The sequence below is a fragment of the Hibiscus syriacus genome, unplaced genomic scaffold (assembly GCF_006381635.1).
Source record: "Hibiscus syriacus cultivar Baekdansim isolate YM2019G1 unplaced genomic scaffold, ASM638163v2 tig00110828_pilon, whole genome shotgun sequence".
Taxonomy (NCBI): domain Eukaryota; kingdom Viridiplantae; phylum Streptophyta; class Magnoliopsida; order Malvales; family Malvaceae; genus Hibiscus; species Hibiscus syriacus.
Window position 1 is genome coordinate 675675 of NW_024062880.1, and position 14233 is coordinate 689907.

General features: G+C 33.2%; 2 protein-coding genes across 2 annotated transcripts; one reads left to right on the forward strand and one right to left on the reverse strand.

Moving 5' to 3' along the window:
• Positions 1–5868: 5868 nt before the first annotated feature.
• LOC120142420 (probable ADP-ribosylation factor GTPase-activating protein AGD6) lies at positions 5869–8779 on the reverse strand. The gene is made up of 4 exons (XM_039157127.1): positions 7958–8779; positions 7751–7840; positions 6052–6547; positions 5869–5935 (listed from the first exon to the last, which is right to left on the reverse strand). The coding sequence occupies exons 1-3, from the start codon at positions 8777–8779 to the stop codon at positions 6053–6055; spliced, it is 1407 nt and encodes a 468-aa protein (XP_039013058.1). The 3' UTR covers positions 5869–5935; position 6052.
• A 2601-nt stretch (positions 8780–11380) lies between these two features.
• LOC120142398 (short-chain dehydrogenase TIC 32 B, chloroplastic-like) lies at positions 11381–13339 on the forward strand. Its single transcript, XM_039157104.1, has 7 exons — positions 11381–11546; positions 11865–12096; positions 12179–12258; positions 12318–12471; positions 12553–12631; positions 12881–13099; positions 13165–13339. The coding sequence occupies exons 1-7, from the start codon at positions 11426–11428 to the stop codon at positions 13333–13335; spliced, it is 1056 nt and encodes a 351-aa protein (XP_039013035.1). The 5' UTR covers positions 11381–11425; the 3' UTR covers positions 13336–13339.
• The last annotated feature ends 894 nt before the right edge of the window (positions 13340–14233 follow it).

The following is a 14233-nucleotide window of genomic DNA, read 5'->3' on the forward strand; positions in this document are numbered from 1 at the left end:
TTCTTTTCTTGTAGTACCACGGTTGAATAGAGGCTCGAAAAAACTCCATTAACATAGTAATAAGTAATTTTCGGGAATGACAACTTAGAGCGTTGATTGATTCTGCACTATTAGACGTCATGAAACCATATCTTGCTCCAAGTTGATGTACTCTTGACCATCTTTCAAACCCGACATCTTCTAGTGTTTGAGCACATTGAGGAAAAACATGTCTTAAACAATTTATATGCTTATTAAAATCAACTTCCCGATAAGCTTTTACAGCCTTCCAGTATGTCCATTTGTGATTTTTTATACCAGCAGACCTTGGTTTTAGATTTCTGTACAAATGAACACCACAAAGTCCATGAAAAGCATCTGGGAAACACCTTCTAACAGCGTTGTCAATTGAGTTTGCCCTATCGGATATGATTGTCAGATTGCGAATAGGACCTATGTAATCCCTAAGATGCCCCATAAACCATGTCTATGAATCAGAGGTTTCAGATTTGACAACCCTGTAAGCTATCGACAGTATCCCATTGTTAGCATCCATGGCTACTGCTAATAAGTTTACTCCAAGGTATCGACATTTCAAATGTGCTCCGTCAACTATAATAACTGGGCGCATGCAAGTAATAAACGAACGAATCTACAAAATAATATACACAAGAAATATAATCATTTAAATGTGAAATGCATGTAACTAACAAAAATGAGTCAACAAAATTATATTGATTTACTAATCGCAGCACCAATGGCGATAAACAACAACTCAATGCGTCCATCTCTAACTGTTTTGATATGAGTTACCGACCCAGGATTTTTCAGCTTTAAATTGTGACAATAAGCCGACATTTGGGAAAACGATGCTTCTGGAGACCCCCTCAACAATTCCAAGGCATAATATTTGGCTCTCCAAGCTTGAGAATATGAGATACTAATCTTGAACCGAGCATTCATGTCAGTCATAATTTCATGTCCCCGATATACTCTGCCATTCATAAACATTAACTCAGCCAGAAAACCACCCAACACCTTTTTGTTTGCCTGTCTATGGTAAGGAAAAACTTGGGTTCTTGAACATGTATATTTATCAATAAAAGTCCTAACTTGAAACATTTCGCAATCTTTTATCCTCTTTGTAATCATACGCCACGTATAGTTTTTGTCAATCATACACTTTGTTTCGAAACGATCTTTGCTTGATTTGTTAACTTTTAGTTGATAGCCATCTTCCACGCATTTCGTATACAAAATTATCTTCAAGTCTTCCTTTGTATCAAAACAATCATCTTTCTTGATACTAATAACTTTTGTATAACAATCAACTGCTATCTTTACCAACTCTTCTTCTGGTATCTGAAGTAATTCTGGCATATTCCAGTTATACTTCTTTTTTTTCTTTTCTTCGGGGACTTCTTCTTCTTCTTCTTTTTTTTCTTCAGGGTTATATGAATTACAGAATGGATGTTCAACATGTTCATTCACATTCGTAACTTCTTCCTCATTATCATCAACAACATCTTCCTCGGCAACGGCTGTTTCATCATCAAAATTCGGGTATTGACCAATATCAAAATCATTACACGCAGGGTCTATTTCTTCTTCTGAAACATAATCAAAATCCGAGTATTGACCAAGATCAAAGTCCGGGTATTGACCAAGATCAAATTTCGAATACTGACTAGTACTCATAATTTTTTCTGTTGGCTCATAATCGTCTAACTGGTCAATACGAAAACATGAATTTTGTGCTGAAAGTTGATTGGGATTTGGATTAGGAAAAGGTTGTGGGTTTTGAGATTGTGTTTGGTATTGGAAATATGGTGAAACAAAATTTTCTTGGTGATGAAATTGTGGTGGAACCATTAAATTTTGAGGTTGATAACAACGTTGTACATTGTGAGCACTATAAACTGGGGTTGAAGAACTGAGTTGATTACTACACGCTACTAACCCAACTTCACTACTTCTAGGTTCAACAACATACAATGTAACATCATCTTGCGAAACACTAATGTAAGCAATGAATCGTTCAACATCTTCATTGTCGGTTAACAAATAAACTTTACCTTTTTTTCTGATAAGATAGCCTAAATCCACTTAGAGGCTCTAAATTCAATTTTTTTGTAACACGTAACATTAGAGCTTCATAAGTTAATTTTTTTAATGACAATTTTAGTTGAAGATTCATGGGTAAATGCACATATTGTAAAACACCATGAACATTCTCCCATGACCTTCCAAAACACAAATCTATCCAAACATGATCAGCATTAGATGATTTCATTCTACAAATTGTAAATTAATTTACTAAACAAACGAGCTATAAACTAGATATCAACACTAACTTAGAGAAAAACATATCTTTATTAAGTTAATAGTTGATAATTTGGGAGAGAAATCATTGAAAAATTGTATAGAAATAAAATTATGTAAAAAAAAATTAGAGATGGGGAAGGATGTCGTTGGATATAGGAACGGATGTCACCGGAGAGAGTGATAGATGGAGATAAAATGAGTTGCAATTTAGGGATTTAGGTTATGAGTTGCTGCTGCTGCGTAGTTATATACCCAAAACATTTGTGTTGCGAAACTAAAACCTGTTGCGAAATTAAATTCGTGTTGCGAATTTGAAAATCGAGTTGCGAATTTGAAATTCAGTTGCGAATTTGAAATCCAGTGTTGCGAATTTAACTTCTGTGTTGCGAATTTGACTTATGTGTTACGAATTTGACTTATGTGTTGCGAATTTGACTTCTGTGTTACAATTTACAAATTCGCGTTGTGAATTTGGAAAATCGCAATGCGATTTACATAATCGTATTGCGAATTTGGAAACTGGGTTGCGAAATAGGAGTTCGCGTTGCGAATTTGTTGATCATTTTCGCAAATCCAAAAAAAGTTGATTAAAATCGTATATTATAAGACATTTTCGGTCACTGAGATTATTTTCTCAATAATATAATGTTTAAAATGTGGGTAAACTATGAGATTGGTTATTTTGTTTAATTTTTTTTGTTTTTCGTCATTGAAATCAAAATATATAATATCGAATATTTTTATTTTAATTTTATAATAAACTATATTATTGATCACTTAATTATTTATTTATTTTTTATTTTTGTCATCAGTTTTTTAGTTTTGTCAATTACATCATTGACAATTTGAATTTAATTCAAAGAATTAAATTTTCAATCAAGATGTGATACATGATATAAGGTATTTTAATTAATTTTAATATTTAATAGCGAGTTTTTTTAATTAATGTTAACATCACTTCTAAAATTTTAAAAAAATTTAACGTTATTATATTAAAATAATCGGTATTTTAATGCCATTATATTAAAATAATCATGATTTTTATAATTATGATTTTAATTCTATTATATTAAAATAATCATAATTTTAACGTCATCATATTTGTTATTAAAATAAATTTTATATTCTCAATGTATGACCTTAGCAACTTTTAAATTTATCTTTTATTTTTTTTACAATTTCGATTTAAAGCTTTTAAATTATTATTTTTATAATTAACAATTTATTAAAATATTTTATTTTAAAATTTGTCTAGGTTCTAATTCTAATTTCTTTTTATTTTTACTTTTTTTTACCATTAACAAGCTTTTAAAGAATAAATAAAATTTGTTGTAAGTTTTAAACCATTGATACCTTTGGTTCAGTGGTTGGTTGGGGCACTCTCCATTTCCCTTATGTACACTGGTTTGATTCCCCTTTAGTGCAATTTCATGTTCCTTTACTTTATATCCAATCGGGTGGTGATACATGTTACCTTCAGATTGGATAGAAAAAATATTTAATTAAAATTAAAATAAATAAAATCCTCCAATCATGTATTGACACGTGTCACTAATGACAAGTGTCATGATCCTATGCTGACACTTGCCAGATCCTGATTGAATGGTTAATTCATTAAATTAAATTTAAATTAGGAGCAAATTGAGTATAAATATTAAGGACTAAGGGTGCGTTTGGTTCACGGAATGTAAGATTGTCAGGGAATAGGATTACTGAGAATGTTTTATTTTGTGTTTGGTTGATTTAGCAGGAATGTAAGATTATCGTGTTTGGTTAAAGGATGAAAAGTTTATTGGAATGTATATTTAACCAAATTGTCTTTATTATATATTTGTTTTTTAACAAGTTCGAAAATATTTATATATATTATTTTTTTACAAAATTGAAAATATAAAAAGGTTTTAATGAAAGGGTAAAATTTGATTTTAACCCCTGAACTTCATATAAAATTTTAATTATAGATTTTTTTTTTGTAAATCTAAAATAGTTTAAGGATAAATTTGTAATTTAACCTTCGTAGAATTTTTATTATTCAATGACAGAATAAGGATATTTTTGAAAGAATTTTTTAAGGGCATTTTAGTCCAAAACGTCGGTAATCCAACAATACATAAGGAAAGGGAGGTAATGACATTCCCGGTAATATACTCCAAAAAATCCACTATTGGTAATGTAAGATTACTGGGAATGACATTCCCAGCCAACCAAACGGGGAATGTGGATTCCATTCCCATGGGAATCTCACATTCCCCCAACCAAACACACCCTAAATGTATAAATATATCAGTTCTTTTAACTGCCACAATAACATTTCCGTCAAATATTAACGTATAGTGTACTGATTGAACAGATTAAATAGTTAGGTGGTGTAATTGACAAAATTGAAAGATCGGTGGCAAAAGTAAAAGGGCTAAATAATTAAGTGGTCAATTGTATAGTTTAGCCTTTAATTTTTAAAATAGGTCCAAATTGAAAGAATATGTAAGTAACATGGATCAATTGTGTAATTATACCAAAATGTTTTAATTGCTATGTCACCTCTTCTATTAACGGTTAATGATAGGTGACTTGATTGAAGCATTTAAATAGTTGAATGATCTGTTTGATCAAATTAAAATATTAGTAAAAATGATTTTTGACCATAATTGAGTAATCACTTGTGTAATTTACCCTTTATTTTATCATAATATGGTTACGTTCATGTTCATTTTTTACTATTAAAATGTCCTGGCAACTTTTATCTTCAATAAATTTAACCTCAAAATTTCATGTGAAAATCTCATTAGATTTGGCAATTCCCCCTTCAGATTTTTTTTTATTTTTATCAAGATAATGATATAAATTAATAATTATAATATTATTTTTATATAAATAATTAAAATATTGTAACCTTTAATATTTTTCATTTACTACGTGATCTTTAAATTTAAAAAAACATAATTGAATGTTGATTGTTATAATCATGGATATTTATAAGATTTTAGGTTAAAAAGATATAAATGATAATTTAAAACTTTTAAAAAATAATTGTTCAAATGGTCTCTCCTGATTGTGAATCAGTTGATTGTAAAGTTAGGGGCGTTTATTTCATAATATTTATCAGATTTTTGTCAAGATAATAATATAAATTCATAATGCTGACGTAGTGATTCACTGTAATCTTATTTCCTACCATCCACCATGATATTATCATAGAGAGTGGTTATTTTGTTTACTGGTGGACCGGTTGATTGTGAAGTCATGGGCGGATACATATGGTCCTATAAAAAACCAAATGCATCCCAATCATTTTAAATTAGTTATAAATTAAATATAGTAAAAAAATATGAAAAATAAAAATATATATAGTTGGTAAAAGATTCAAAGCAATTTTGAAGTTTCATTTCACAATTACTGTTTTTCATTACAACCAATCCTCTTTCCAATTTTGGGCAATTTGCCCTTTCTCTACAAAATATAAAACTACTTTCAGACGTGGAAATTACATTAGTAAAACATTTTGAAAGATAAAAAGGAAAAAAGAGTTTGCTAAAGATGTACTAACTTCACCAGAAGCCATTCACCAACGATTTTCTCAGCGGCACTACTTGTTAGCCTTTGTTGGTAATTCAGATAACTGTTCGAGTTCAACCTGGCCATGTATCATAGAATTTCATTTATGCATTGCAAAACATAAATAAGATCACAAAAATAGAAACTACTAGTAATCTAATACTAATTAGTATGGAAATGTAGAAGAAAATTAACCTTAATGAAAGCCTCCACCTGACCAGGTAGCATCTGATTTTTCATTGCGAGCAACAACCCTTTTATTAGGAACACCATCGTGGAAATGATCAAATCCACCATCCTTGGCATTGTCCCAGCCAGCCCAACCATCTATGGCGGTCACCTCTGTTGTACCTTGGTCCATCCTTTTGTCATTCGTCTCCCAATCATCCCAAGAACTTGAGCTATGAGAGTTATGATTCCCACCGGAGGAGGATTGTCCTCCAGAAGTAGAATCCCATCCTTTGTTCCCCCGGTTAATGTCACCATCGGATCTGTTCTTCTCGATTTCGTTTTGCTGCCAATTATCGTTGTTCCAGTTCATGCCATCTTTCGCGTACTCCTCGACCTTTTGTGTAGCTAAGGCCATGACTCCTCTCATGATCCCCCATGTTCTCTGCCCAATCTCTGTTGTCTTTGCTGTGACAACACTAACAGTTTCATTAACCTTGGTATCATAGCCACCCTCCTTAACCTGAACAAAATGATGCATCATGTTCCTGGTTGTGGATCTATAAATATTTTTTAAGACGGGCATGTATATATTAACAATACAAAAATTTTATATGCGAGATGAACATAAATAAAATTTCAGGGCACAAATGAATACTTGTCTACCCTGAATGTCGTGTGCATTCGCCTCTACATGCCCGATGAATGTAATTTCAATACCATATACTTACAAACAACATTACAAGGAAAGAAAATATATCATGTTATAACTATAGCATCAACAACTTAGCCAAATGAAATGCCACAAAAACAGCAACACGTTTTTGAACATTTAAAAGGGCACAAATAAGTAGAGAACTGAGGGTTGCTTAAGGGTTCAACTTTTGGCAGGTGAGCGTGAAAGCAACGAGCAATGGATTTGGAGAAGGTTGTTAAAGCAGAGGGCCGTTATGGTGCACTTGGATTTCTCTTACCCTAAATCCACTCTTGCTAAGGTTTGGGATGTTGTCCGGCATAGGAGGGACAAGGTGTACTGGTACAACTTGGTATGGTGTACTGGTACAACTTGGTACAATTTCTACTAAGGACATGTTGCTTTCTTTTGATGTTGGTGTTGACGTAGGATGTGTTCTCTGGAAGTTAGCCTGAGTCTAGAGATCATATCCTTTTTGGTTGCTTTTTCTTTAAAACTATATATCAGGTGTTCTTCAGGTTTGTTATTTGCAGTGTGATGTTAAGGACTAAAATTAAGAGCTTGTGTGGACGGTTAATCGCCTTAAGGATAAATCCTTACTTGCTATTATCTTGAACATAGTATAAAATTCTTATATTTATCATGTGTGGAGGGAGATGAATTTGCGAATTTTTCAGCAAAAGGCTTTACAGAAAGAGGCTATTGTTCATTGTGGTAAGGAAAAAATAAGATGTGAGTGATAGGATTGTCTCTGAGTAAAGTTATTGAGTAGAGTTAATCCTGTCAATAGAATTCCTTATAAATAAATATTGTATAAGGGCTGGGTTTGCTGTTTTCTCTGTATAATAAGTGTTGTATAGGTTGTTCTAGTAGAATAAGACATTAAATCTTCTAAATAAAGTTAGGTGTTTGAACTTTGATATTTACGAATGAAATAAACTGGGTTAGAAGATCGTTTTCGCCTCGACTTTAAAATATCAGATTTAGATTAGCCGGTTATGGAGCTGAAGTTGAAGTTTAACCGAAAAATACCTTGGTGGTTAACTCCTTGGTTCCTGATTGGACAACACTAGCAGCAGATTGGGCTGCGGATGTTGCTACTAATGATAACATCCCAATACCCTGCACCACAAACAAATTCAACCAATAACAAATAATTATCTATCATCACAAAATGAAAAATCACCCATTTCATAAATAAAAAAAATGAAGAAGAAGAAGAAGAAATAATATCTTAACCTGAGATACAATAGAGAGCACGTCCCCCTGAGGATCATTTTTCCTCTGGGTAGGCGTAGGACTGGATCCAAACCCAACGTATTTCCCTCCTTGGGAAGGTGGTAGCCCTTCAGGCCTAGATTCATTCTCTGCCATCTTCCTCGAAAAATAGCTCTCCTTGTTCGCCGCCAAAGCCTCCAGCTCGTTCCTCGTGTGTATATCTTCCGTGGACCTCGATCTCATGGGACAACCTCCCGCTTCCCCGCCATTCTTATTCCCTCCTGTAAAATCGTTCGCCGATTGATTCCTCCTCATATCATTCGAAGAGCCAAAAGATTCGCCATCATCCCAACTGTCCCATCCTTTATTATTGTTATTGATATTATTAATATTATTAATGCCCCTGCTACCACCACCGCTCAACGACGGCCTTTTACTACCACAATCACAGTTGAGAGCCTCTTTCACAATGGGTGGGTCCTTCCACGGGCGGCCCTCGACTAGGGCTTGGATACGATCACGATAAACACTGGCAGCATTGGAGTTATATTTGGTAACTATATCGGTTTCTTTAGGGATCCCGTATTGAGCCAAAAAAGAATTGAGCATCTTGTTACCGCCAGATTCCATTCTCTTGATCTGGATCTCGGACCATGAATCCATGGTAACGGATCGGACGAATGAGATGTGGACACCTAAGCCACGGTGTTTCCCGGAGCACTCTAAGCACATGAAAACACCGTAGGAAACCGAAGCCCATTGGGGATTCTTTTGGTTGCAATCGACGCAAGTTCCATTACCTGGCTGCGATTGGAGGTCGCGTAACCGTCTCGTTGCCGCCATTTTTGAATCCGACGTGAATCGGATTCGGTTAATGGGAGAAAAGAAAGAATTATATCGGAAAAAAAAAATCAGAGAAATGCAGCTATAAAACAAAATTTAGGAAAAATTATCTAAAAAAGAGAAGAATTTTTTAAAAATATAAATAATAATGGGAGGCTAAAATTTGATGTGGAAAAAGAAGGCCAGCGACACCATTCAAACATTCTTTGGAGATTGAGCCCCTCGCGTTCGTCAATTCTTCTTCTTCAAATTACGCTTTTAAAGTTTTTATGGCTTAAATGTAGATTTGCCCCTAAACTATACTGTTTTTACCGAATTGCTCCCTAAAATACTTTCTATATGTTTTGCACCTAAACTGTATTTTTTTTCCGAATTACTCTCTAAAATACTTTTATGATGTTTTGCCCTAAAGTTCTCAAACTTAATCTTGTTGTCTCAAATTTCTTTAACCGTTAAAAAGCTTCATAGACCAATTATAATGTGCCATGTGGCAATTTTTCTAAAAAATTATGCTAATTTTAATTGAGGGTAAATTCCATGTTAAATCTCTCATGTTTTATTTTTATTGAATTTAGTCCCTACATTTTCTTTACTTAACATGAAATTAACCCTTATTTGTTTCTTCTTTTTAATTTAATTCAATATTATTTTATACTACTAAAATAATGAAAAATATTTCAATATTAAAATATTTAAAATTAATTTAATATATTCAATATTCAATATTGATATTGATTTTAATATTAATATTAAATATTTTTTATATTTAATACAATTTTTTATCTATAATAAATTCTCAAAATTTATTAGAGTGTAAAATAAATTTTAAATAATTATCTATTGTCATCTAACTATCACATTGTTTCTATTTTGATCACTCAACTATTATTTTTTTAAATAATACCTATCATTATGTTTTGGTCACCCGTCATTAAAAAATTAATGACGATGCTGATGTGCTATTTTTTTAAATTATTTTTACATGATATTACCTTATGATATCATGTCAGCATTATTATTACATTTTTAACGACGGATGACTAAAATAGAATTAAAATATAACATTAAGTATGATTTAAAATAATAATAATAATTAGATAACCAAAACAAAAACTAAATAATAAGTGGTAGACGAAATAGGCAATTTACCCTTATATTAAATTCAACTTAGAATTATTTTTCATCGATCATTTGATGATGAATTTCAGATCACATAATACAAACTTATAAAACCCTTAATTTTTAAAAGGATAATAGGTTAACATTAATTAATGAAAAAAGATAAATTCAATAATAATAGTAACATGAATTAAGTTAAAATCAATTTTTCTTAAAAAGGAGAGAGAATATGATGATAAGATAAATCGAAGAAATTGACGAGATTATCGTTCTCTTAAATTTTTATAAGAGAATCATACTTTTGAGTCTCGAAATTAATTTTTTAAGTATAATTATGATATATTTATTTATCGAAAACATCACTAACAATATATTGTCAAATACACACTGAACCATAATATATGGCTATTATAAATATGACTTGTATCTCTCTATAACTCATCATGAGCTCCACTTCTATACATAAACATGCAAAGGCAAAGAAAATACAAACAAGAAAGGGTGAAAATTGAAAAGAAGACGATGATAAAAGGGTGAGGGTGGTGGACTTTGGTCAAATTTATATAGCTACTTATAAACATTTTTTTAATAAACCAAACTAAAAGGATTTTATGTTATAGGGATAAATTCTAAAATTTTAGAAATTGATGAATTTATAAAATTTTAGGGGATGAAAATAGATTTTCAGTAGAAAGTATATTAAAAAAATTAATATTTTAAACTTTTAAGGAGACGACTGTCCCACCTGTTCCCGTGGTCCATCCCTGGACAATGGTGTTTAATCTATTCATTAATTAATTCAAATTGACTATTGCATAGGCCTATTATAGAAATGACCCTTAAACTCGGTTGCTCCATTCACAACATCAATATTCAAACCCCTAATCTTATATAAGAGATTCAATGTCTAATCCCATTAAGCCTACTGATTGTTAGTTATTCTCAAAATTGTTCGATCTATTAATAGATTAGTCTAATCAAATATTATAAAAACTCAATATAAGAATGACCCTAACCCTATTTTCTCTATTCGTAATCTCGGCTATTGACCACTTTTTAGTTGGTTTATATTAATGCTTTTATGTTCTTATGGGAGTTGAGGTCGGTACCACATCAACCAACCTTTTGTTAGTTAAAACTTCAAACTTTATTTTATACACAGCTCGTCACATCTCTACCAATTAAATCTATAAGCCAATAAAGTCCTGTTCCAATGCAAGAAAATGGGAAAAGAAAGGGCATCCAAGATTCTGGGTACACACTGCATTTGACATGAGTGGTGTTTATGAATACCCATAACAAAGTGGGATGACAAGGAAATGTTGCATGCTCCAACTTCAATTCAACTTTCCATACGCAAACAGTTTATGGTTCGTTGGGAGTATTAACTGTCCTTCACCTACACATCCCCCAACCCATAAACTACCCACGCATTCCCTTCCTTCATCTGCTCCTTTTTATTCTCTGTTTTCATTGCCAAGAAAAGCAACCAAATCTTTCCTTCTTTGATTAAAAAAAAACAAGAAAATGTCTGGTTTCATTTCGTTGGTAACAGGTTGGCCTGGTCCGAGCGGCTTCGGTTCAGGTTCTACTGCTGAAGAGGTTACTCAAGGCATCGATGGAACCAACCTCATTGCTATAATAACAGGTTGGCTATGGCATTTTCTCTCTCACTTCGTTTATATATATAAGTTTTAGGGTTTTTGTTTTTTTACTGTGATATCGAGAAAGTTATCCCAAACCTCTATAAAGAATTCTTCGTTTATCGGAGCTTTCACCGTCACTGTTGATCAAACGACTGTCATTTCACTAGTCACAGCTCTTCACCCAAACTAAAAAGGTGAACCGTCAGCGGCTGACGAAACTAGATTTTCCAACTTCCTATAAACAACTATGGTAATGTTTTGAGTTTCAACGTAACCATTTTTCTGCAACGTTTTGATTCTTTTGAAGTGGTAAATTGCAGGTGGAGCAAGTGGAATTGGGTTGGAGACTTCAAGAGTATTGGCTCTTCGAGGTGTTCATGTAATCATCGGCGCGAGGAACTTGAAAGCTGCTAATGAAGCCAAAAAGATCATTCTTGCAGAAACCGCAACCGCACGTGTTGATGTCTTGGAGCTCAATCTTTGCTCCATTAAATCCATCAGAGCATTTGCAGACAATTTCATGGCTCTTAATATTCCTCTCAATATCTTGATGTAATTTTAAACACCCAAATTAAACCACCATTCTTTTTAAGGAATCAATTAACAGGAGTTTTACAACGTTGTCTGTCTTCAGAAACAATGCTGGGATCATGTTCTGTCCCTTTCATCTTTCTCAAGACGGAATAGAAGCTCAGTTTGCAACTAATCATATTGGTAAGTTCCAAGAAATTAGTAGTAACTCTTCCATTTTCTTTGCTGCAATATTTTCTCAGGGCATTTCCTCTTAACAGAGCTTCTTTTAGACAAAATGAAGAACACAGTGAAAGCTAGTGGTATTCAAGGAAGGATTGTGAACTTATCATCAATAGCCCACACCCATTGCTATAAAAATGGGATCCAATTTGATCAGATCAATTCTAAACAAGGGTACGCATTGCTTGATTTGAGTTCTATTACAAGATTTTCTGCTAAAATCGTGTTCCATCAATAACTGATCTACTTTTTCAGTTACAATGACAAAAGAGCATATGGACAGTCCAAATTAGCAAATATATTGCATGCCAATGAACTCTCTCGTCGATTGCAGGTAATTCAGTCGGACGAAGGCAGTTTGCCTTGGCTTGTACGGCAAGTAGTCTTTGCCTCATGTAACTGACCTGTCATTTGTTCTAACCTAAATTAGATCATATAGTTCCCGTGTTTGAGTTATTACTAGGATGTAATCAAGTCGAGTCAAGTCGTTTTAATGCCAACTTCGAACACGGGCTAAAAGGTTTCGAGAAATTTGCCTACAAAAGTAGTTGTAACATTGTTTTGGCTTTTAAATGACGTGTAGGAGGAAGGTGTGAACATCACAGTAAATTCGGTTCATCCAGGATTGATAATGACGCCTCTGTTTAAGCACACTGCCATTCTAATGAATAATGATTTTCACATTACAAATTCCGTTCGTAAACCCTGTTTTCCTTTTCACCCTTTATTTCCTAATCTGCATGTTTTTGTTGCAGGGTTTTTCAAGTTCTTCAGTTTCTTCCTATGGAAGAATGTCCCACAGGTAAAACCCAATTTTTTTTATTCACGAGTATAAGATCGAAATTAACCTTTCAAAACCGTGTTCAGGGTGCAGCTACGACATGCTACGTGGCCCTTCACCCGCGGCTGAAGGGAGTCACCGGGAAATACTTTATAGACTGCAATGAGATGACACCAAGTTCATATGCTAGAGACGAGGCTTTGGCAAGGGAATTATGGGATTTCAGCCACAAACTGATTAATTCAGTTTCAAAATGAAAATCAGTACCAATTACATAAAGATAGATGCCTACGGTCGTGTTCTTTGGTTACTTACTAGAAAGTTGAAAGAGTTGCATTGTTCTTTGGTTACTTAATAGAAAGTTGAAAGAGTTGCACTGTTACAGAGTTCTTGCAAGATGTTATTACTTTTCGTTTATAGAATAAGGCGTTGAATCTACCTTAGATGGCTGATATATACATATGTGATTACGGTTTAGAAGTCCATAACTGCACTTCTGGCCTAACAGGTGAGTTGCATCAAAGAAAACCAATCAAGGTAATGAAAAATTTAAACTGCATGTCGTATAAACAGAGCAGTAGAGCAAGCCAAGCACTGAGCTGCATATTCAATACGCATCACCGATACCCAGTAAAGCTGCCATGATAAGTGGGTATATTATGCCGAGCACCCCACCAGTGTCATGCGATATAACCAGCAGTAAGTAGGATACAGAGTGAATATGGGTCGAAGTTAAATGTAGAAAGCATTATATGACTGCATTGTTCTACCTGTAATTTAGCGAAAGCCAGATGAGATGAGTATCACTGCCTGAAAAAAGATACCCCACAAACTATGAATTGATCTCGGGCCAGATGTGAGTCGATCAGCCATTAGTGAACACTGAATAATGAAGTTATATTAACAAGATCAGACCAGATAATTAATCATCCAATTGCATATAGTCCATAAAGAGATAATGTCAAGTACTTACAATTGCATCAAAAGCCCCATAAACTGCCATTTCACCACCCACATCGAGTTCACCACGAGCTGGGTTTACAACATCCTTGGTGTACTCAGCATTGAAATTGCAAACATATCCCTAGTTAAGAACATGATATTTATCCAGTATTACCAAAAATAAAATTAACAAAATGTCAGTACTTCATCTCT